This window comes from Anas platyrhynchos, chromosome 27, assembly GCF_047663525.1.
Source record: "Anas platyrhynchos isolate ZD024472 breed Pekin duck chromosome 27, IASCAAS_PekinDuck_T2T, whole genome shotgun sequence".
NCBI lineage: Eukaryota > Metazoa > Chordata > Aves > Anseriformes > Anatidae > Anas > Anas platyrhynchos.
Window position 1 is genome coordinate 4,158,637 of NC_092613.1, and position 22,403 is coordinate 4,181,039.

Here is a 22,403-nt window from a genome sequence, read left to right on the forward strand (position 1 = left end):
ATTCTGCCTGGTCTCACTTCCTGGATTTCGGTCCCTGCTTTGACTTATCTCACCCTGGAATGTGGCATCGCCAGCCCTGCATCCTCCTAACGCATGAAAAAGCAATTCAGTCAAAAGGGTACTGAAAAGTAAAAGGTACCTGACACGTTCCCCTTGCACAGCCACCTCTTCTCAGGTTAGATCTCTGCCTCCACAGAGAACACATCTCTACCAAGAGCCCAACCAAGTGACAGTGACAATGAGAAACAAGGGGGCAATGCAGTGCAGTGGTACTATACACAGGCTGGTCATGAGCTAAAAGGCTTTGGGACTTAATGGGATCTCTTCACCAGCTCAAAAACATGTTCCATTTGTTTAAGTGATCATAAACAAAGACTAGCTAAGGATTCTTAATCTACTCTCAGATTTAACTACTGCCAGCAAGAAAACAAAACGAAAACAAACATGTATTTTGTTTTCTATTTACATGCCTCTTCCTACAGCAGTTCCCTAGAGCTTTTGCTTATGTGGTGGCAGGAAGAACAAGACTGCAGCACTGACCAAGCTGCACAATGAGCCACGTGTTTGTGCTGACATGAGAAGGGATACGCACAGGTACTGGAGGTACCTCCTCCAGTAACGGGATGGCTCTGGTCCGAGTGAGGCGCGCACGGACCTCCTGCCTTGAGCTGCAGCTCCTCCATGAGATCTGCCACCGTGTCACCTCATCCCCTAATACACTGTCACCTCATCCCCTAATGCACGTGACACGGGCTTTGCTGCAGTCCGAGGGACTTACCTGTGTTCTGTATCCTCCATGTTTTTGTAAACTGGGTGTCAGGAGGGATGGACTCTCCTTCCCCAATGGTGACATCTTCAACAAAGGACATGGAGGGTACGTTGATATTTGGGCTCTCAAAGTCATAATAGGCTCCGATGGCGGCTTGTAGGTTCCTAGAAAGCAAAAAGCAGATTACAGCCTTAAGTACACGGGTGAGCCGGGTCCTTTTCAGAGGTCCACGTGGGTCAGCCTAAACAGTAAAAATATTATCCCGATTAGATGAACTCTGCCACTCACATTATCCTAAAGCCTCCATCTTTATCATATATGGATTCTGCAAGATAACAGAGCTCAAAATATAGCTTTTTACCTTCTAAAGACACTACGTTAGATCACTTTGCTGTTTCTTTTCACTGGAAATCAGGGAACTCAGTCTTTTAGGGCTCCACCCTATGGAACTCGACAACAACTTGGAGGGACAGCGGGTGAGTGCTGGGCAGCGGTGTGTGGACAGCTCTTTATACCTGCCTCATTTCTACAGCTAATTTCAAGAGAATTCAACTTCGTTTTATTTTGGCACAAAAGATTCAGAGGAGCGTAAGATAAGCAAAACATAAAGCACACTGCTGATAACTGAAGGCTAAAGGGCACCAGCAACTACGGGCAATAACTCAAGCCCTGCTGCTTGTGAAACGCAGTCGTGTGAGCCACGAGCACTCCCCGACTACTTATTAATCATCAGGTGCCTGCTCAGCTCTGGATCGTCACAGCTCAGAGGAACTTACAAACCGTCCAGGACGAACAAACATTCTTACTGATCCCAAACAAGTGGCAGTGGAAGGCTGTGATATATTACGGACACGCAGAAAGCCACAAGTGCTATTGATTCATGGTCACGGCGTAGCTGGAAACTCGTAGGGTAATTAATTTGAAAAGAGGAGCAGTCAAACAGGAAGAGGATTCATGAGGCTGAGCTGCCATTCCACGATATACTATTATGTTATTATGTAAGTGTTGTGGCAAATCATGTAATTCCTCTGTTTACGCATGGCTGCGGGGTTGTGGCCCTCATTTACATGCGGTGAGTAGGTGCTGTGAGAATGGGGATGAGCAAAATCGCACCGAAAGCACTGGGCATAACAGCTGCTTTGTGACCACACAGAGCTATTTTGCTTTTTTAAGCAAGACAAAACAAATCAAGAACCAGGAATCGCCACCTAGAGCAGAAACCCTGCAGAAGGGTGGTCAGAAGCTGTGCGGTGCGGTGATTTATGGAGGGTAAGCATTGTTTGGTGGAGTGTCATGTGTCCAACCCCCAGCCAGAAAGCCAAGGTGAAAGCGGGAGAAACATTTGCAGCATGACCCTGAGAAAGAGCAAACAGAGGGCTCCGGGGGCTGCTTGCCAGCTGGAAAGGGACTCGAAACGGTGAGCAAAGGAACTGCCTCCTGCTCGAGTCCTACAGCGCTCGAGGGAAAAAAGAAAATCTGACATTGTGTAAAACCAAAACCACCTGGAAGAGAAGCAGCACTGACTTCTCACACAGAGCACCCCAAAGCAGCAGCTAACGGCACCAGAGCTTGGGTCAGAGGGGGACAATCAGATCTGAGAGCCTCCCACACCAGGGGGGCACCTGAACAACAGATGCACCAGTCCCCGGAGCCACCAGAAGATGATGCCACTGCCAGCTGACATCCTGACATCTCCCACAGCTCAGCCAAGGCACGAGGTGGCCCCAGAGGGGCGCTCTGCCCGGCACAGCAAACCCTACAAACCCCACACCAGAGCTTTTGCTGCTAACACACCGACAGGGCTGGGCACCACGGGGCAACAGACGAGCCTCCCGGCAGGACTCCCACATTTAGAGCGCTGAATTTCGGACCAGAAGCCATTATTCAGCTCGAGATGTTTTCCACTTCGGCGTGTCGGGGCTATATTTAATACAGGCAGCTCGGGTGAATGCTGCAGGAAGGGTGCGTGTCACGTTCGCCAATAACCGGAGACAAACGCTCTGCTTTACGTCAGCAGCCGCCTGTTGCTTATACACGGCACGAGATTTACATAACTTGCAGCAGGGCCGTGCCAAGAGCCTCCTGCTCGCCCAACCAGCTAACACCACGAGCTGCAGCTCGGTTTTCACGACAATTTCCTCCAGTGTTACAGCGATCCGAGGCAAAAGGCTTTGTGAGAGCTACAAAAGACAGCGACGCAGCTCTTTCTCCTCCTAATCCACTGCTGCACAAACCCATTTCCAGACGTCCGGCACCGTCCTTGCATGCTACGACTGTGGGATCAGGAGTAACAACATTTTATTGGCATTAAGAGAAAACAGCAGTTCCACGGGGGAGATTTCTTCTGTAATTCTCTGCAAGGCAGCCTGTGCTGTTTTTGTTTGCTTGGCTGTAAACCCGCTCTGAAAGGTAGTGGGCTATTTGTGCACACAGGCTGCCTGCCAGCTCCCTTCCCCTCCCTGGCTCATATTTCATTGCTTGCTTTGCCATTGGGAAACGGCTCCAGCCCTCCGCAGCCTTTGGTTAAAAACTAACTGAAGAAAAGCACGTGGCAAACAAACAGATTCGCCACCTTTCTGCCATCGGGCACCCCAAAGCCACCCTCCTGCCCCCGTCCCGGTCACCACTGCAGGTTTTAGTCGGGGTCAGCACCCGCGCGTGCTTTGATGCCCCCCGGCCTTCCCCCTAGGGAATTAAAAGGAAGCTTCCAGAAACCAAAGAGAAATTGAAAGTAGCAAGAGCCAAAGTCAGGATGACAAAGCAAATCTGCCCCGTGCCGGAGTCCTTTGACACAGCCGACCCGAGGAGATAGGCGCCGAGCGGCTGCAGAGATCCCCGCAGCGCTCACACTGCGGGCACAGCGAGCAGCAGAGCCCCGCTGCCTTCATCTGGGCTCTTCCCAAGGGACGCTGCCCCTCGCTCCCTGTCCCCAGGCAGGGCTGGGTGTGGGTTTGAAGGCAGCCCCCTGCTCAGGGTGGCAGCTATCACCTGCAGAGGGTCGCAGCAAGCTGCAGTGCGGTGATTTGCACCTCGGGGACCGAGCACAAGTGCCCCCTCTGCCTCCTTCCTTCCACTCAATGCACCAGAGCGGCAGATTTTAATCAGGAAAGGCGAGCACCTTTCCTTATTCCTGTATCCAGACCCTGAAATTCGCCTGCGTGCATCCACTGCTGTTATTATCCTGTCTTTACCCTCGTGCCCAGATGAAAGCACAGACACCTGGGGACAGGAACACAGAGCCAAGCCCCCGAGAGGAAGGGGTGAGAGGAAGGGGTTATCGGCTGCAGGCTTCCCGTGCACACCCACGCCTGCCCCGTCTCCCCCCGAGGTGTGACACCCACCACGCTGCCCCTCCGCATGAGCTAAATTCCTATTATAAACCAGACAGCTCCCGAGCTGTAAGATGAGCACGCCAAGCCCAGCCGGTGTAATTTACGTGACTGATCTATCCTAATTACAGGGACAGCCGCGCTGCTGCCTCTGTCTCAGGACAGCCCTCCAGGTGCCAGGCGCTCGGTGCCAAAATGAAGCAATTTTTCCCCTTTCAGGGCAGCAGCAGCGCAGAGCTGGGCGCACAGAGCAGGTCCCACGGGATCCAGCCACACGAGGTGTGCCGACCACAGCCACGTCCAATTCCAGTCCAAAAAAGTTTTGGAGAGGGAGGGCAGAAGGCAGCAGATAAGGATTGTAGCTGTGTGTATCAGACCCCTTCTAACTACGGGGATCCCGCTCCTTCCTCCTCAAAGGCATCCCGATTTACCCATCCAGTGTTTTCCCAGCAAAGTGCTGCCCCCAGAAGCAGAGCCCGTCCCTTTCCAAGTCCATTCCTCTGCTCTGCCTCTTTGTTTCAAGCCTCAGGAGCTAAATTACACCAGCAAAGTTAAAACCTCCTCTGCTAATAGCTCTGGAGATGTCCCTTAACAACTCTTAAGTGTTTGCAAAGAGGTGGTTTATCTTGAGCCATTCTTTCCCTTCCCGGGTTTTTTCCAGACAGCCTTTTGTTATGTTAAACCAATATATTTAGACAGTAATTACTCCCAATTAACTAGGTCACCGTGCAGCATTCACAAATGAAAGAAACTCTTCCCAATCGATTCACAAAGCAGAGGGCTCCTCTTCCAACCCAGCCCCGGTGCAGACAAGCAGCAGCACCCGGGTAACTGGCCGTGTCTCGGTGGTGGTGTGGGGTTTTAAAATTGAATTCTTGGGTATGAGAATGAAGAAACCGAGGTACTGAGGCTTACTCACCCCTGCCTTCTGCAGAAAGCACATGCACAGCACCTCGTCCTCCTGTTACCAAGAAAAGGCTCAGCTCTTGCCACACATCACCAGCATGCCTCCGTGGGCGTCTTGGGAGGCAACAAGCAGGTCATTGCAGCACGCAGGGCAAGGGATGGCAGGAGTGCTGCCAAACACACCCAGAACAGGCAGAGAAAGTGAGCTGGGAGAATCCTGCACCACCCGGTACCTGCAATCTCCTGCACCTCTTCCACAACATGCACGGATTGCATTTTGGTTTTGTTTTCCATCCAGCAGCTTCAAGTTCTGAACTACAGGGGAAAAAATCCCTCGCAGCCTGCAGGCTGACTCTCTGAAGGTCGTCACGACACGGGAATTCCACCCCTAAGTACCACTTTCATCAGAAAGCAACAACTTCATCATTAAAATTTCAACTGTTACGGGAACCTACAAGTTCTCATTTCCCATAAAATTCTTCGATGAATCCAAATGACCACAAGGCAGCCACTCCAGCTCAGAAAGCAGCCGGCAGTTTGTCCCTATCAGCTCTTGCCCTCTCCTACCACCTATGAGGAGCTCACAGTGAGACTCCCAGCAGCAACCCTCCTGAGCTGCCAGGAGAAACAAAGGCAATCAGCGCAACGCCTTCGACTCCGAATTTCATGCAGGATGCAGCCCTTGTATCATACAAGGACAGCGAGCTGAGGACAATGATTAAGTCAAGTAGAAAGCTCTCTGACAAATGGACTCTGTCACGGCGTTGTGCAGAGCAGCTGTGCTGAAGCGAGTGCCAGGTTGTGTTTCTCTCCCTCCCAGGGGCTGAGCACAGAAGTGCCCCACGCCTGGTGCCCAAGCGTGGCGCGATCTCAGCACCCACAGGCAGCTCTTGGCACGGGAACCACAGCCCCGGGGTGCTGTCCTCCTGAAAGATGCAGTGCAAAAAAGCTAAGCAGTGACACGGGGCTAAATACTTACTGCTTTCTGGGCAGCACTCCTTCCGTGACCGAATTCTCGCCCTTCTCAGGTCCTTCCCATTCCCCAAAGCAATGGGTAGCCGGGCACCCCGGCACCCCACAAGGCACCCTTTGCTAAAAACAAAGGTGTGCAAGAGAAGTAGTGCAGCAGCTGGGTAATTTCTCCCTCCTGAGTAAAGGAACATCTCCGCGTGATGCAGGTGGGAGGGACTCAAAATGCCTGAGGAGCACATCCCAGTGAGGCAATCCTCGGTCTGCTCCTTTTGTCTCAGCACCCAACATCCCCTTTGGATCTGATTTCCTCAGCTGCTGGGGAACTGGACTGATAGCACTCCGGGTTAGGCCACCTCGAACAGCTACTTACTGCTCCTCAAGTGGGAGGCACCTCGAAGCATTAGCAGAAGCTCGGGGGAGAGACTTGACACCGCAGGGAAGCGCTTCTACCTGGAGCTGAATTCAAACATTTTCAGCGGAGACAACACAGGGCAATTAACTGGAAGGACTCTCAAGATGTTTTGAAGGACTGGAAATTTTAATCAGTGAGTAGCTTTCAATAAACACCACTCCTGAAAGCCAAATTTGCACATCAGTTACCTTCAGAGCTGACCTCTTACACTAAACACGAGGCTGGGAAACTACCTCGCGAGGCTTTGTGGATCCAAAAGGACCACAGAGGGAAGCTGAAAGCTTTCAGCTGAACTTACACGGCTTAAGGGAGGGGGGAAAAAGCTGGCTGATTTGAAGTTCAGGCATTTTCTTACACAAAGCCACAGAAAAACAGGTGATTGTTTCAGCTGAGAGCAGCCAGCTCCAAAATACAAGCGGGATGTTCCAAACCTGCAGTGACTGAACGCAATGTTGCTCTCCATCCAGGGGCAGCAAGTGGGCAGACACAGAAGATGCACTGTTTTCAGGACACCCCACTCCACCAGAAGTCTCTTGAGCATGTTTTAGATGCACACAGACAGGTACAAAGGCACCATGCCCATCACCACGGTCCCAGCTGAGCGCTCACCGCACCCTGCAGCGTCTCAGTGGCAGAACCAAGGCTGCGACGCTGCCGTGAGCCCCAGACCCCAGCAGCTGAACCCTCCTAAAGCAGGCGGCCAGGAGCTCCAAGTCCGGGCTAAAATGTTTTGTGAACGTCCCAGCAGGAGCTGCTCCCTACCTGCTGCCCCTGGATGTGGCACCAGCCTGTCCCAGTGGGAAGCCAGCGCGCTGCCGGTACGCTGCAGGTTCCCCGAGCGCTAATTCCTCAGCACAAACCATGTCACCGATCTATAATTGTCTGCGTTCGAGTAATGGGGGATTAAGCTACAGAAACTGTCTGAGAACAAGTTCAGGCATGCTGGGCAGCCCAGCTGGACTAAAATTACATCGCATCCAGCTCCTGCTTGCAGCTCTGCGCCACGCGCACCCATCCCGGGTGGGTCTGCAACGCAGGCACAGCACGGTACCAACGCTCTGCAGTTAACAACGTGATGTATTTTAAGTCTACCTTTCATTCAGATTACTTGCATCAAGTATTTGAGCTTTTCGGGAGAAGAGTTGTGCTTTTTTTAATGCTTTAAATAAAAGCTGTCCAAGAAAACATTTTCCAGCTGATTAATTCTCTCATTTTCTCATTTTTAGTGACATCAGGGGACAGTTGCGCAGAGATCTGACAGTCTACAACAGCTCACACATAACTAAGAACACATCCACGATGCTTCGAGCCACCGCAATGAATTAAGCTGTTAAAAACTATTTTCTGCTCCCCAGACAGGGTACGAAGGAGCCTACGTAGGCACCGCTGAGCAGCAGCCACGGGACTGCCAGCCTGCCCCGATCCTCCCACCGCCCGCTACCTCCTCCCTGCCAGATGCGGGACCCATTCCGAGTTAACCCAAAGAAGTTTCCAGGGAAGACAAACTTGATTTCAAAGCCTGTTTTGTCCCAGGTTTGTCTCCTCCAGGAACACAAGGGCTGGAGATTCCCCCCACAGCCTGCCCAGAACCAAAGGAGCATCAATACCGGGCTCATGATTTGTGAAAGCAGCGCTGGGAACGTTGCCCTCAGACTTATGGGGCCATGGGTAAGCAAAAGGGAAGTTACGGGAGTCCCGAGGACTGAGACAAAGAGCAGACAGACACGGAGAGCAGGGAGCCTGACCCCTCCTAAGGCTAAGCACAGACACCACAACTCCCCCCTGGCACAGTAAGTTTTTGGTGACAAATCCAACAATTCTAATATGAACAGGGAACGAGAGTTTACATTCATTGTTTTGGGGAAAAAAAAATCCTACCGCTTGTTTTATATCCTGCCTTCCCTTTGCCTTCACAAGTAGAAGAGAGGAAAACTCAGCAAATGCAGCCAGACACAACATCTCTCATCGGATGGAGCTCCCTGATAGCAGCTGATTAGTTTACTGGACATCAGCAGAAACACTGCCTTCAAACAGCAGAGGAAATGAAATTAATTAGTTCGTGCTCCGTTCAAGATCTGCAAATAAAAGCTAGAATGGAGATCTCGATGCCAGCAGCAGATGTTTGCCCCCACAACGGGCACACAACAAAAACAAACCTGGCAGCACGTTGGGTCTGTAACCAGAAGTGTTTGATCAGCAGCGCTAGAGCTGCTCCTAAATATTTGCATCTAAAAAAATGCAATAAAGCAGTGTTTTGATTTGAGAGATCAACTGCATTCTTCGGGGGGTGCTGGTGTTTAATGGAGAGCTGGAATAAAACCGCAGGTGTTTTAACGCAATCGGAGCACGCAGCTCTGTAACAGACCAAACGTACCGAGATCAATAAACTGGCTTTTGGTATCACCCCATGATCAAAGGTTGGCTGGCGCAGAGGCAGAGGCAGCTGAGGCCACACGTTCCACCTCAGCATTCATATCCCAGGAGGTAATGCCTAAAAACTTGACGCGTCTGCCTTGGCACGGCCTCACGTCTGCCCTCTGGTTCCCCAGGAGCACAACACACGGCTCCTGGAGGGCTGGAGTCGAAGATTTACCAGGGGATGGCTCTGCACGTTGCACCAGCAAACCTTTCACACGCAGCAGGAGAAGGCTGGGAGGAGGTGACGAGCTGCCACGCACCGCTACCGGCCCTGGTGCCCGAGCTGGAGCACTTTGAGCCCAGGTTCTTCCTGACACAAAATTGGAGATCTTCTACAGAAAAGCAGTCAAAAAAAACTGTTAACAGAGGACACCTGAATGCGTTTTGTCTTGTGAACACCTCCAAGGTCTGGAAATGGAGCTCAGGGGCTTCTCGTTGTGGGAAAGGCATCGTCTGCAGGACGCCTGCTGCCTGGGGGTCCCGGTAAACCCGGTGCCCTGGGGACAAACCCCATCTATTTACAAGGCCAGTTTAATTTTAAGATCCTATATTCTGCCTTCTCTCCATGATCAATAAAACTCACACCTAAGTGTCAGATAAATCATCACGATGCCAGAGAAATTCACGTTGCTGATGTGAGAGTCGCTGCCAGCGGCTGATCCCCACCTCACCTCAGCTCCCCTCGATCCTACAGAAACACCCTGCCACCATACAGCAACGCCACGGCGGCTTCCTGGAGTATTTTCAGAGATAAAGTAACCTATAATTATTTTCACGGAAAATTCTCTGGAGTACTGGAGAAACCAGGTCAGAGCTACAAATTCTTCTGAGCATGCTAAAAAAGAAAACCTCCAGAAGAGATCTGACTGCCTCACAAAAAAAGGACCTTAAACACCTTTTTTTTTTTTCCCCCACCATAGATCCAAAAGTCTCGGGTTCGCAGCAATAAAGCGCTGTTTTGCCTTTTTAAATGCAATGGAAACCATCGTTACCTGACACATTGCAATTAAATACCAATATCACACCTACCACACGAACAGAAATCAGCTACACAAAAGTGAAAAAAGAACGTAAACAAACACAAGAAGTAAATTATTGAAATATGCCTGCATTAAATAAATCTTCCGAGGTGGGATCCCCTCGGAGCCACCTGCACTGACACAGGGGCTGAAACCCAGCACCACCACCAGCTGCCCCAACCCAGCTACACAGACCCCAAGGGGCTCACGTCCCCCCCTGCAACCTCTCCCCCTGAAATTTGGTGCGATTTCCCGTGAATCGAGTTTCCTCTTCCTTGTCCCAGCACGATTTCCCTATCAGCTGGGAAGAGTCCCATGACTTCCATGCAAGGGGCCTTCCAGGAGTGTAACAACAAAAGCAAACAAGAGGCCCATTCTGTGCACAGTTTCCCTGTTTTTTTACGTTTACACTGCTCCTCACAGCTGACGGCCAGTCAGGGCATCTCTAAATTTGCTTTCTAGTGTTTTCTGAATGTGCCCGGGTCCCACCAACCCCCTGCTGCCACGTCACAGCCACCGTGTGCAGAGCCCAGATAAGATTTGTTCCCCGCTGACCTAACCAACCCCGAAATTTAAGACATAAATGAACACAAAGGCTTTCCAAAAGGGGTTTGGGACGCAGCAGGGTGAGACTGTGGAGCCTGGACAAGCTCCGACATGTCCCCAGCCACCCAGCACAGCAGCAGCCAGTGCCTGGAACAGCAGCACCCCACCAAAAACCCTCCTGGGAGCCCCCCCAAAACACCCAGAGGGGAGGGAGCCACAGCACAGGGACCCATTTGTTGGAGGTGGGTTTGATCCCAGACACCGTGGCAGCAGAACACCCTGCGACTCGGCTGCGGTTCTGCTCCTGAGGAAGAAATATTTCAGGGCCTTGACGTCTTTTGGAGCTTGCTCCTGGTTTTAGGCTAAAAGCTCAACCTCTGGACCCTTTAATAACCCCAAAAAACCACCGAGGACGAGGTGCCCTGAATCAGCAGCAGCACCTCACGAAGGACCCGGGCAGCAGGAAGCTGAGCTGGAGCAGGTCAGAACCCCCCGTGCAATTCACAGGAGGCCCAACTCGAGGAAAGCCTTTAAATAACAGGGAAAAAGACATCTCCAAGCATTTAACCTGTCTTACCTGAAGATCAAAGACCGGCCTCGGAAGCTCAGGATGTGTATGTTCCACCTGAAGCACCTCTGCAGTGTCGCTAATAAAAGCAGCTGGCAGCTTCCTGAGCGCTGCCCCGGCCTGCAAAATGCTTGGAAAGCACAGCGAGCTGCTCCGGGTCAGCTGCAGATGTGAACAGACCTGAAGCCGACCCACAGCTCACATTTCCTCACAACCAACAGATTCTTTTGCAAGTTACCCGAAAAAAAAAAGCTGTTTTCAAACAATTCATCTCTTCCCCAGAAGTGGGAATTCATTCTGATACATCACACACGATTCCTAATGACAGCCCTGGAAACATTCGTTCAAAGCACACCCCGGCTGGGCTCGCTCGCTGCGCTATCTCAAAGGCCTAGAACAAGGAAGTAGCTCCAGGTCTGGTGACTGCATCATTATCATCAAAGAACCGCCTGCTGCACTCGTGAAAAAAGTTCTTAATTAACCCGTAGGAGCGTATCTGAGAAGCACTGGGGCTGCACCTCTCGGCCCTGCTGCGAGCTCCCTCGCCATTTCCTGCGGCCAGACATCGAGCCTGGCGTGGAGAGGGAGGAATCACCTCCCAGGAGAGGAGCCGAACCTTTAGCAGCAGGAGAAGCGACTCGGAGGTCTCACCCAGAGGGATTTTTGGCAGGGCAAGGCTGCTGATGGAAGATCCAGGCCCTAATTCCTGGGCGAGGAATCAGCCCTCGCGCGGCGGCACTGCCTGCCACCACCTCGGGTCGCAGCCTGGAGGTGCGCAGCACGACGGAGGAGAGGTGCTGCCAGGAGAGGAAAACGTGGCCAAAGCTTTTGATAACACCAGGGAGCAGGGGCAGAGCGCTCAGGCTGGTATCCCAAAGAGGTGGGAGCTGGAGAACGGGGCAGGAAGACAGGAGCAGCACCCGAGCATCCTGGCAAGAACACCCGAAGCGGGCTGGCAGCACCCCCGGCCGTGCCCGGGCTGCTGAAAGGCAAAACCCCGCCGGGCTCCCAGCCCATTTCGGGAGCAATCACACCGCAGCCTGCGCTAATTTTCGCAGAGCGCTGCATGCGTTACCCCACGTTGTCACATTTCCTTTTACACACCCTCCCACCCATCCAACCAGGCTTATAAACACCGAAAAAAAAACCTAAAAATTTATTGTGTTCCTAGAGCTCAGGCGCTGAAGTTGTGAAATGAGAGTTCCTTTGATCGTTTCGGATTTTTGACTGTAACTAAAAGATAAAAAATAGTTCTAAGATTGTATTTAAGAAACTGATACTGCGAAAGAAGCTAAATATTCCTGGAGAAGAGAACTTCAACACACACAAGGAACATCACAGTTACACACAGCTACTTTTCTAGGAACCCCAAGGTCCTTCCCGGGACTCTGCTGAGGTTTCTGCTCTCCCACGGAACATCACAGGGAAAAACCACACACCAAAACCCTCCAGTATCACCTTGCAAAGCAGTACCTACAGCACAGATACTCTTATTCCTACTATCACAACACGAAGGAGGCAGGGAAGCATTTTCTGCTGTGAAACACTTCCCCAACACAAACCCCTGCACACTGAAGAGACTCTTTTTTTTTTTTTTGCATTTCTCAGCTCACAACGCACGCGGCATTATTTGCTATTCCCTCGCTCCCTCTGCAGCTGCACGTCTGCCATCAGGGCTCACTCCAGGTCCGCAGGAAGAGGGAAGGAAGGAGGTTCCCAACTTGTCTCATGACTATTGATTAGCTCCACAATTCCCTGGAAGCGTTTTCCCTCCCCCAACTGTTGATATCAAGGCCTTCAACTCGGATTCCAAGCTTCGAACCCGAGGCTCCTGGACTCGATGGAAGATCGTTAAAAAAAACCTAAGGGCAGTTCAGGTAACTTTTGTTGTGTCTGGAGCACGGCACTCGTCCCTCCTGCACCCACACTGTGAACACACCGTGAGGGTCGGTGCCCTGCACACCACAGCCAGGACCTTTTAATGTCGCAGGTGGCAACAAGGAGCAGCAATCCCACCCCATCCCTTCCCCCTGCACCCCCCTAACCCCCCTGCTTTCTATTTCCCACCATTAAATCGCATCTTTCCCACATTTTTTCCTTGACTTGCAGCTTCCCTGACTACCTCAGCCTCTCCTTTTCACCCGGGACAGCGCCGAGGAGCTTTTACAACCTCAAAACACCCCCAAAAAGCACAGTTTTTGGGGGCTGCCCAGCTGACGAGCAGACGCTGTACCTTCACCCTACACCCAGGCAACTTCCCCGCGGAGGCTGAGCCTTTCTGCCCCTCTCTCCCCCCTCCTGCAGCCCCCACGGCTGGGCCCTGCCCGCGCCGAGGCCGCTCGCCCTCCGTCCCCATGGAGGAGCGGTGCCAGGAGCTGGTCACTGGTTAACAGCCCGCAGCCCTTTGACCCAGGGGCTGCCAACGCCACCAGCACCGGGGGGGGGAGGCCGAAAACCGAGCCCCAAGCTTGGAGAAATCCCCCCGGGGGGCTCCCTGCCTGCCTGCCCCCACCCCAGGGCCTCCACCAGGCACCGGCCTCCCTCCGTGGGGCAAGAGACCCCCTCGGAGGGGGCTTGGGGCGGCCTCCCCCGGCCCCCCTGTGGCCTCCCCGGGCCTCCTCCAGGCCTCTACGGCCCCCCCAGAATCCCCCCCCTCCCCCGCGGCCCAACGGCCCCTCGGGCAGCTCGGGGCGGCCTCCCCCGCTCCCTTTGCGGCCTCCCCTTGCCCAGCGGCCGCCCCCAGCCCCCCTCCAACCTCCCCCTGCCGCGCTGTGGCCTCCCCCAGCCTCACAGCCTCCCCTCAGCCTCCCCCAGCCCCCCAAGGCCTCCTCGGGTCCCCCTCCAGGCCCTGTGGCCTCCCCCGACCCCGCAGCCTCTCCTCAGCCTCCCCCTGAGCCCGGCGGCCTCCCCACGGCCTCCCCCGACCCCACAGCCTCCCCTCGAGCCCGGAGGCCTCCCCACGGCCTCCACGGGCCTCTCACGACCCCACAGCCTCCCCCCCAACCCCACAGCCTCCCCACGGCCTCCCCCAACCCCTCAGCCTCTCCACAACCTCCCCCGAGCCTGGAGGCCCCCCCACGGCCTCCACAGGCCTCCCCCGACCCCACAGCCACCCCTCAGCCTCCCCCCAACCCCACAGCCTCCCAACGGCCTCCCCCGACCCCACAGCCTCCCCCCAACCCCTCAGCCTCCCCCCCCCAGGCCTCACCAGTTGGTCATGTCGAGGAAGAAGGCGCAGCCGGCGGGGCTGAGCTGGAAGCCGAGCAGGCGCTGGAACTCGCCGATCAGCACGTCCTTGTCGGTGGTGCCCAGGCAGCTGAACTTCTGCATCAGCTCCGCGTCCAGGTCCACGTCCATGCCCTCCATGGCTCCTCCACCGACCACCGCCACCCCCCCGGGGCTGCTGCTGCTGCTGCCGCTGTCGCCCCCCCCGGGCTACCGGGGCCGCTCCCGGGGCCGCCGCCGCCGCCGCTCAGCGCCGCATGGGGGCGATGGGGGGGGGGGGCTGAGGGTGTGTGGAGAGGGGGGGGGGAGGTGAGGGCACGGCGGGGGGCGGGCGGGCGGCAGGGGAGGGGGCGCGGGCGTCAGGCCGCGCACTGCGCATGCGCCGCCCCGCCCCGCGCGCCTTGTGACGTCACGGCGCGGCGGCCGAGCCGGGGGAGGGGTTAAGGCGCGGGGAAAGCGGGCGTTTAGCGGCGCGCCGCGGGACGTTGGCCCCGCCCCCCCCGCACCGCGCTGGCGAATGGGAGGCGAGGGATTTGCATACGCCCCGCCCCCCCGCCGCGCGCCCGCTGCCATATATGGGAGGAGGCGCGGGGAGGAGAGCGCGAGTGTTTGTGGATGCAGGGGCGGTCACGTGGCTGGAGGCGCTGGGGCGTGGCCAGGCGCAAGGGCTGCCGGGATGGCGACGGGTGGGGGGGGGGGGGGGGTGCAGGGGCCTCGCGGCCTGGAATTTTCCTCAAATCGTCGTTTTTCGCCTCAATTCAGCTCCTTGCTGCGGGTCGGGCGGTGCTGGGCCTCAGCAGTGCGAATCCTGGCTGTTGAGGATGGGAGAAGCCTCCCTGGCAGTGCTGGGGGGTGCAAACTAAGGAAATAAAGGCTGTGTTGTACAAATTTAGCATATTATTATAAATAAACAAGGTTTTCCCTCAAACAAACAAACACACCGCCTCACCTCAGGTGTCCCTGTCCCAAACCACACCCCGGCTCGGCTGGGGGTTACAGGAGCTCCACGTGAAGTTTCCACTGAGGCACTGGGGGGGTGCAGGGCTGCCCCAGGTGAGGGGCACGGCACCCTCATGGTGCCCAAATTGTGGTTTTGGTGGAAGGATTTGTGGTGCCGTGGAAGAAGAGGGGTGTAAATGAGGCTGGAAGTCACAGTGGGGGCTGGGCAGCGAAACATACAGGAAGAGCTCAGGGCAAACAAACGCCCCCTGTACTGCTGCATGGTGCTGGTTGGGTGCCCACTTAGTAATGGAGGCTGTGGTGGTTCAGTTGGGCCTGGACGATGCCGGGCTCATGAGGTTGCTGCTGTTTGGGCCAGGGCAGGGCCTGTGGCGCCATTCTGCAGGTGCAGCAACCGGCCCAGCTTCACTGCAGCTCCTGTGCCAGGCCCAGCAGGGACACAGCACCAACCACCCAGCTGCCTCCTGCCCCGTTCCCAGACAGCGCCTGGCTTCATCCCCAGCCCCACGGTGCCCCACAGGACTCACAACCCACACGGTTGTGTTTCGTGAGGAGAGCTTTGCCCAGTGGCGCTGAAACAAGCACAAACAAGGCTCCCGGTGCAGCCCCCAAGCAGCCTGCAGCCCCCAGGCTGCTTCTCGCAGCCATTAGCAGCCCGACCCTGCTCCCTGCCCAACACCGAGCTGCTTTTTGTGGGCTCCCCAGGCCAAGTGGTGCTCCAGGAGAGGTTGGGGCTGGTGCCTGGGGACACGGCTCAGTGGGGACAGTGGTGGGCGGGGTGGTTGGAGCAGGTGACCCTGGGGGGCTTCTCCACCCCTAATGACTGTGATTGAGGGCCATGGAGCGAGTCCTGAGGAGGGTGCTGAGGTGATTGGGGGCTGTTTTATGAGGCCAGGCGGGGAGGGCTGGGCCTGCTTAGCCTGGAAAAGAGAAGGCTGAGGGGAAACCTCATCAATGTGTACAAATATCCCAGGGCAGGGTGCAGGGGGATGCAGCCGCCCCCTTTTCTGTGCCCTGAACCTCCAGCCCCGGCACGGGCAGCCCCCAGGGCTCCTCCCGGAGCTCCCCAACTCCCCCACAGGGATCCCAAATCTCCCCCAGCCCCGGGCCGGGCACTAAAGCAGCGGGGAAGGCGAAGGCCGCCCTGCGGGCCTCTTTTGTCCCTCGGCGGCCACCGTTCGGCGCGGAGCCAGCCGGGGGTGAGCGGCGGAAGGGGCGGTGCGGGGGGGGGCGGCACTTCCGGGCGGCTCCGGTGGCGGGGAGCGGGGAGCGCCATGCCCAAGTGAGCACCGGGGGGGGGGCGCGGGGGTCCCGGGCCCGGCTGGGGGGAATTGGGGGTCTCCAGGGGGTCCCCAGGTTTTGTTGGGGGTAGCTCGGGGGTCCCTGGGTCCGGTTGTGGGGGGGTTCCGGGGTCCCCGGGCCTTGTTGTGGGGGGCTCGGGGGGTCCCGGGCCCGGTTGTGAGGGGGTTGTGGGGGGGTTCGGGGGTCCTGGGCTCGGTCTGGGGGGGTCTCGGAGGTCCCGTGTCAGCCCCGTGTCCCTGCTAGAGGGAATTCTGCTCTCTGGCAGTGTGGGGGGGCAAGGGGGAAGGGTTCTGGGGCAGCCCAGCGCCCCCAAAGACCCCCGGGGAGCCCCCGCGGCACGGAGCAGCGTCCCTGGTCGCTAACGGGCCTTCTGCCTCCGCAGGTTTTACTGTGACTACTGCGACACGTACCTCACCCACGACTCGGTAAGCGCCCGCCTTCAGCTGTCACCTGCCTCTGGGATCGAGAGCGTGAAAATAGAACTTGGGTAGGCTACAAATGGGCTGTCTGATGCAGTGAGGTGTGCTGCCTGCTTGCCACATCTGCAGGGATTCATTTAGATCTGCATTAATTCATGTTGAGTGGGGTGTAAAATAAATCCCACATCCCAAGCAACTCAAAAGTCCAAGTAAGAGTAAGTAGAGTAAGCCCAAGCTACTCAAAATACCAAGGTGTCCCACTAGTTTGTTGGTAAGTAATAAACCTGTTGCATTAATTTATCTGTGCGATCACGTGCACTTGAAATAAACCCTGCAGAGACTAAACCCAGGTTGTTTGAAACACTGTGACGTCCTGCTTGAAAAGGAGACAGGAACAGGAGGGACTGGAGTCTCGCTAGCACTCACCAATCCTGGGTGTCACGGTGGGAGGCAGCTGGCTTGGTGTCAGCACAGACTCGCCCAAAAACTTGGCTCGATGCTTGTCATTTGTGCGTGAGGGCACGGCACAGCACCTGGCCTCTGAGTGTATGCAGAAACCAAGCAGTTCTGTGCTTCCAGAGAGAATATGTTTAAGTTTTACCAAAGTTCCCAGTAAACTGTGATTTTATGTGATGTTATATAAACTCTCAGTTTACGTCATTTTCCTCAGCCCTCCGTGAGAAAAACCCACTGCAGTGGCCGAAAGCACAAAGAGAATGTGAAGGACTACTACCAGAAATGGATGGAGGAGCAAGCCCAGAGCCTGATTGATAAAACAAGTAAGGCGAATCCTTTTGTGATCTTTGTTTGCTTTGCTGTTACTGCTCTCTGTCCTCCAAGTGCTTTTCTTCCTATTTTCCCTGCTGGTTCTTTATCAGCTCCCTGGTGGTTCTTTGCTCTGTGACTCGTGAATAAGAGTGTCACTTGGGATTTGAATCTTGACCTTGTCTGAGTGTGGGTCCCCATGTAAGAGGCTGTGAGGACTTGTTGCAGGCAGGCATTGCTGTGCTGTGGCTGAGGGTTGTAGCTCCCCTCACCTTTAGCACTGCCAGCAGTGTCGTGTGAGCTCGCGTAGCACGAGGCTGTGGGGTAGGGGCATGTGGCCGGGGGTTTAGAGCGAGAGCCCTCTTGGGGTGTTGGTTTTTAAACAAACTTCCTTAAATTCCAAGGACAATCTCTTCAAGTCCAACGTTTTTGCTAGCAAACCTTCATGAGAAGAGGCTTGTGGAACAAATTTGTTCTAGGTGTTCGACCAGATCTGATAGCGAGTTTTTAGCTCCTCTATTTAAAAAGAGAAATAAAACATCCCTCTAGGGCTTAAACTTACATTATTTTTGCTTTTGTTGGTAGTAGCACTTCTATGTAAAGAGCGTGAATAAGAAAACCAGAAGGTAGGAAAATGGACATTAAAATGTACGAAGTGTTGTGGGTTATTTACATATTCTCGTTGCTTGACCTCAGCTCTCAAGGGATGTTGATTTTTTTCCTCTCTTGCTATTGTAGGCTTGAATAAAGTGCAAAATGTTTCCTCTGTCATTTTATGGGGTTCTCTTCTTCTCACCTGTTCTCTAAATAATGGCTTTTTTTCCTCTCTGAATGGGACAAAAACAAGTGCCAGGTTAACCTTATGGCAACTTTCTTTCTTTAGCTGCTTCCAGCTTTCACGTCTTTTGCCTTCCTCTTGGTCAATTCAGGTCTTCTGAATTTCTTCTTTTCCCTTTCTTATTAGATCTTTTTCATGCTTTTTGTCACCTGCCTAAGTCATTGGCCTATTTCATGATAACATGGATTAATTTAATGATCCTAGGTGAAAGTTACAGCTGCAAATCATGTGATATATTTTCTCTACTATCCACCTTCCAGCTAGGTGTGTGAAATTCATCCTGGAGCTCTCTAGTCTCAGCTGGAGTAATTACTGTAATAACTGTCTTCAAGAATATCAGGTGCTTCCATCTTGACAAGCAGTGTAAACCAGGGATTTGTTCCAGAGTAAGAACAAATGAGTGTGCACCATGACGTTAAGTATGTTCTGAATGCTTGGCATGAGAAGGAACGTTGACACAGGAGCTTCCTCTGCTTAGTAACTATTTTTTCTTCTGGGATTCTTTCTCTTTTTTTTTCTTTTTTTTTCCCCCCCAATGTAGCGGCTGCATTCCAGCAAGGGAAAATTCCACCGACGCCGTTCTCAGCGCCACCCCCTGGAGGAGCCATGATACCGCCCCCTCCCAGCATCCGTAAGTCTCTGCTTCTGGCGGTGAGGGCAGACTCCTGAGAGATGGAGTTTCACAGAATGCTAGGGACTAGCAGGGACCTTGAAAAATCATCTACTGCAATCCCCCTGCCGCAGCAGGAGCACCTAGGTCAGGTCACACAGGAACACGTCCAGCTGGGTTCTGAATGTCTCCAGAGAAGGAGACTCCACAGCCCCCCTGGGCAGCTTGTTCTGGTGTTCTGCCACCCTCACCATGAAAAAGTTTTGTCTCATTTAAGCAGAACCTCCTGTGTGCCAGCTTGCACCCACTGCCCCTTGTCCTATCACTGGGTGTCACCAAGAAGAGCCTGGCTCCATCCCCCTGACATTCACCCTTCACACATTTATAAACATCAATGATGTCACCCCTCAGTCTTCTGCAACCCAAAGTGACCCAGCTCCCTCAGCCTTCCCTTGTAAGAGAGATGCTCCCCTCCCTTAATCACCCCTGTGGCTCTGCGCTGGGCTCTCTCAAGCAGGTTCCTTGCCCTTTAACTGAGGGGCCTAGAGCTGGATGCAATTAAAAAAAAAAGTCCTTTTAGCTTGAAATCAAGCAAAAAATGTTGAGGTTGCAAATATCAAAATGTAATAGAATGCACTGTAAGAGTATTTCTTCAATCTTCTTTAATCTTCAGCTGATTTCATTAGTGCTGAGCACATTAATGGAACTGTGCTCTCATTGCCTCATAGCTGCTGTGTAGATAGCTTTGTGTAAATTTCAGTACAGTGGGGTTTTTCTTTTTTTTTTCTTTTTTTTTTTTTTAAAGAATATAGTAGGATTGATAACCTTGTCTTGCACTTTGGTTGGCAAACTGCTGCGATTCCTTTTCTTTAAAACTAAAAACGAAGGCAGACAATTGCAAAACAATCAAGGTCCTCTTAATTACTAAAACCTCCTATAAAGCTTAACTATTTCACACTGTTGATGACTGTGAGAGCAGGCGGATGTGTAACCGGTTTGTGTCTGTGTTCAGCTGGTCCCCCCAGGCCTGGCATGATGCCAGCCCCTCATATGGGTGGGCCACCAATGATGCCAATGATGGGCCCGCCTCCACCCGGAATGATGCCTGTTGGACCTGGTAAGTCTGCAAATGAGGCTTCTCTTCAGAACAGAGCAGTCTGACAGCTGCTAATTTAAGTTCCTTTGCTGCTTGTTGAGAGTGCTTGCTAGTCCTGGCATGCGGTTGAAATTACTGCCTTGGTAAATTGCAGTTTTCCTACTTTTGGTCTTAGTCTTTACTTGTTTAGGTATTCCATTGTTGCAACATTTACATTTTTGCACAAGAGATGCGTTTCAGCAGTAGATGAATTTTATTGTTTAAAATGTCTTAAAATAATGTGTTCCAGAGAACACGTGCCTTAAAAAGGTTTTTCTGTACAGCAAAGGTAAACTGAAACGTCTCGATCTGTTCTGCTTTTGAGCTTATTGGCATTTGAAGAGTTCTCAGAGGACGTTTATTGAAGCACTTACTGGAACAAATCTAAAGGAATATACACGTGCACACCAAAAGTAGGGAAATGTATTTGCAATTATTGCTGGTAGAAACTGTTCTTTATGTGTTCTTTTTTTAAAAAGGCACAAAATATGTGCATGGTCTGGGATATGAGGCAGTGTCTGACAATAAATGGAGAAGCTGGATGGAAACCACTCTCAGTGCTTTTTGGTTAAGCACCTGCTTTTCATGGCTGATGCCATTACCCAGTTCTAAGAAGCACACTGGGCCTTTTTCAAACACTAAATTGGAAGATTTTGCAGTACAGTGTTCCAAATGAACTTTCCAATGCAGTAATTAAGCTAGTGTCTATTTTGAGTGGTTGAAGTAATATATCAGTGAATATTGTCAGAACTGGGCATATAACCCAGGAACTCGATTCTTTCTCTACTAAAATTGCTGGTATCCTTCAGGGAAACGTAATCCATCTCAGCCAGGTTCTGGATCACAGCTTACACGCGTGCAAAGTGAAAGTTCCCTGGAGGCTGTGGAGAAATGTGCACACTCCCTGCAGCTTTTCCAAAGCTCCCCAGAGCTTATCTCTCATGTATTTTCCTTCCTCCTGTAGCTCCAGGGATGAGGCCACCGATGGGAGGACACATGCCAATGATGCCAGGGCCCCCAATGATGAGACCGCCCTCAAGACCCATGATGGTGCCAACCAGGCCAGGCATGACCCGCCCAGACAGATAAAGGTGGAAATGGAGCTCCGTGGCTTTTTTTGTTTTATGATCTTCCACATGCTAAAATGCTGTAGACTTATGTCCCGAGGATTTTATATGAAAACAGTGTGTAGAGGAAATCTGCTGTTGTTTCAAATTGCAGACGGTTCGACCTAGATGCACACTGGGCTGATGCTTTTGTAACTGGTCTGGTTTTTGTTTTATTTTCCCCCACTGAAATAAAACATTGATGATGGTTTACATGTGGAGAATCTGACTCTTAATCTGTGTATTTTTTCTGTCTGGCAGAATATCAGTTATAATTGCACCCTCTCTACCTGACTAGCGCTAAACTTCTACTTTAGTTATATTTTTTCCTAAGTCCTCTGATACATTTTTTCATGTTATACCCCTGGAGAGAAATATTAGTATCTGTATTCTGAATTCTGAATTTCAAAACAAGTGTGCACATTTTTAATTAGAACAAAAATGTAACACTAAAAAAAGTGCCGTGATATCTGAGGAGACAGCAAGATGATGTTAATCTGTAACACAAAATAGGATGAATTTAATAAAATGCTGATCCTTCATTGAGGGAAACAAAGAGAAGCTGTTAAAAGGTTGATTCTTACAGTAAGGTATTGTAGTTAGTGTCTTGATGCTGAAAACCATGTTTTTGCTTTGTTGTTGCTACTGAGGTGTTTGTGTGAACCCAAGTTATCAGAGCTGTTGAGTCAGTAGCTATTAATGCCCAGTTTTCTTCTCATCAAGGAATGTGATGTTGAAGACATTTTCCAAGGCCCCTTTTTTGAAAGGGCTTTGCTTTTTGATGAGCTCTGCTTAATGCAGGTGTACAACTCGAAATGGATTGAAAGAATTTATTCTGTTTGCATAACCAATTGCTCTGTGCATGTCGGTTGTCATCTGTTTCAATAGGCAGAATTTTCCAACTCATTCTTGGCATGTTTGTATCCGATACAAAAGTGTGGGAGTAATTTGCATCTTAGAGGAAAGTGTTTGGTCAGCAGAACTGCAAGGGCTCTTCTCCTGAGCTGCTGCCGGCTCTAGGACAGGACAGTTGATTCAGATGAGACTTTATTTGAGGAGCTCATGCTTTGAAGGCGTCTATAAAGCACATTGTGTAGCTGAGAC

General features: G+C 52.6%; 2 protein-coding genes across 7 annotated transcripts in view; one reads left to right on the forward strand and one right to left on the reverse strand.

Annotated features, from left to right (window-relative positions):
* ILRUN (inflammation and lipid regulator with UBA-like and NBR1-like domains) overlaps positions 1 to 14,511 on the reverse strand; it is a 34,505-nt gene extending 19,994 nt beyond the window's left edge. For 3 of the 5 annotated variants that reach the window (XR_011805092.1, XR_011805093.1, XM_027444889.3), the window contains exons 1-2: positions 14,148 to 14,506; positions 779 to 933 (exon numbers count right to left, since the gene is read on the reverse strand). Coding sequence is in view for 3 of the 5 variants with exons in the window: in XM_027444889.3 (XP_027300690.1) it covers positions 779 to 933; positions 14,148 to 14,305 (313 nt within the window). In the remaining 2 variants the exon portion in view is untranslated. Of the gene's footprint in view, positions 1 to 778; positions 934 to 2,563; positions 2,635 to 14,147 lie in introns of those variants that run through there. The other 2 variants (XM_027444887.3, XM_027444888.3) reach the window with 2 other exon arrangements.
* Positions 14,512 to 16,298: 1,787 nt separating this feature from the next.
* On the forward strand, positions 16,299 to 21,512 carry SNRPC (small nuclear ribonucleoprotein polypeptide C). 2 transcript variants are annotated; one of them, XM_027444894.3, is made up of 6 exons: positions 16,299 to 16,406; positions 16,809 to 16,851; positions 17,516 to 17,624; positions 18,987 to 19,079; positions 20,071 to 20,175; positions 21,158 to 21,512. In XM_027444894.3, the coding sequence occupies exons 1-6, from the start codon at positions 16,399 to 16,401 to the stop codon at positions 21,280 to 21,282; spliced, it is 483 nt and encodes a 160-aa protein (XP_027300695.1). In that variant the 5' UTR covers positions 16,299 to 16,398; the 3' UTR covers positions 21,283 to 21,512. The 2 variants fall into 2 exon arrangements, with proteins under 2 accessions (XP_027300695.1, XP_038024340.1); XM_038168412.2 differs by having other exon boundaries at positions 18,990 to 19,079.
* Positions 21,513 to 22,403: the final 891 nt, after the last annotated feature.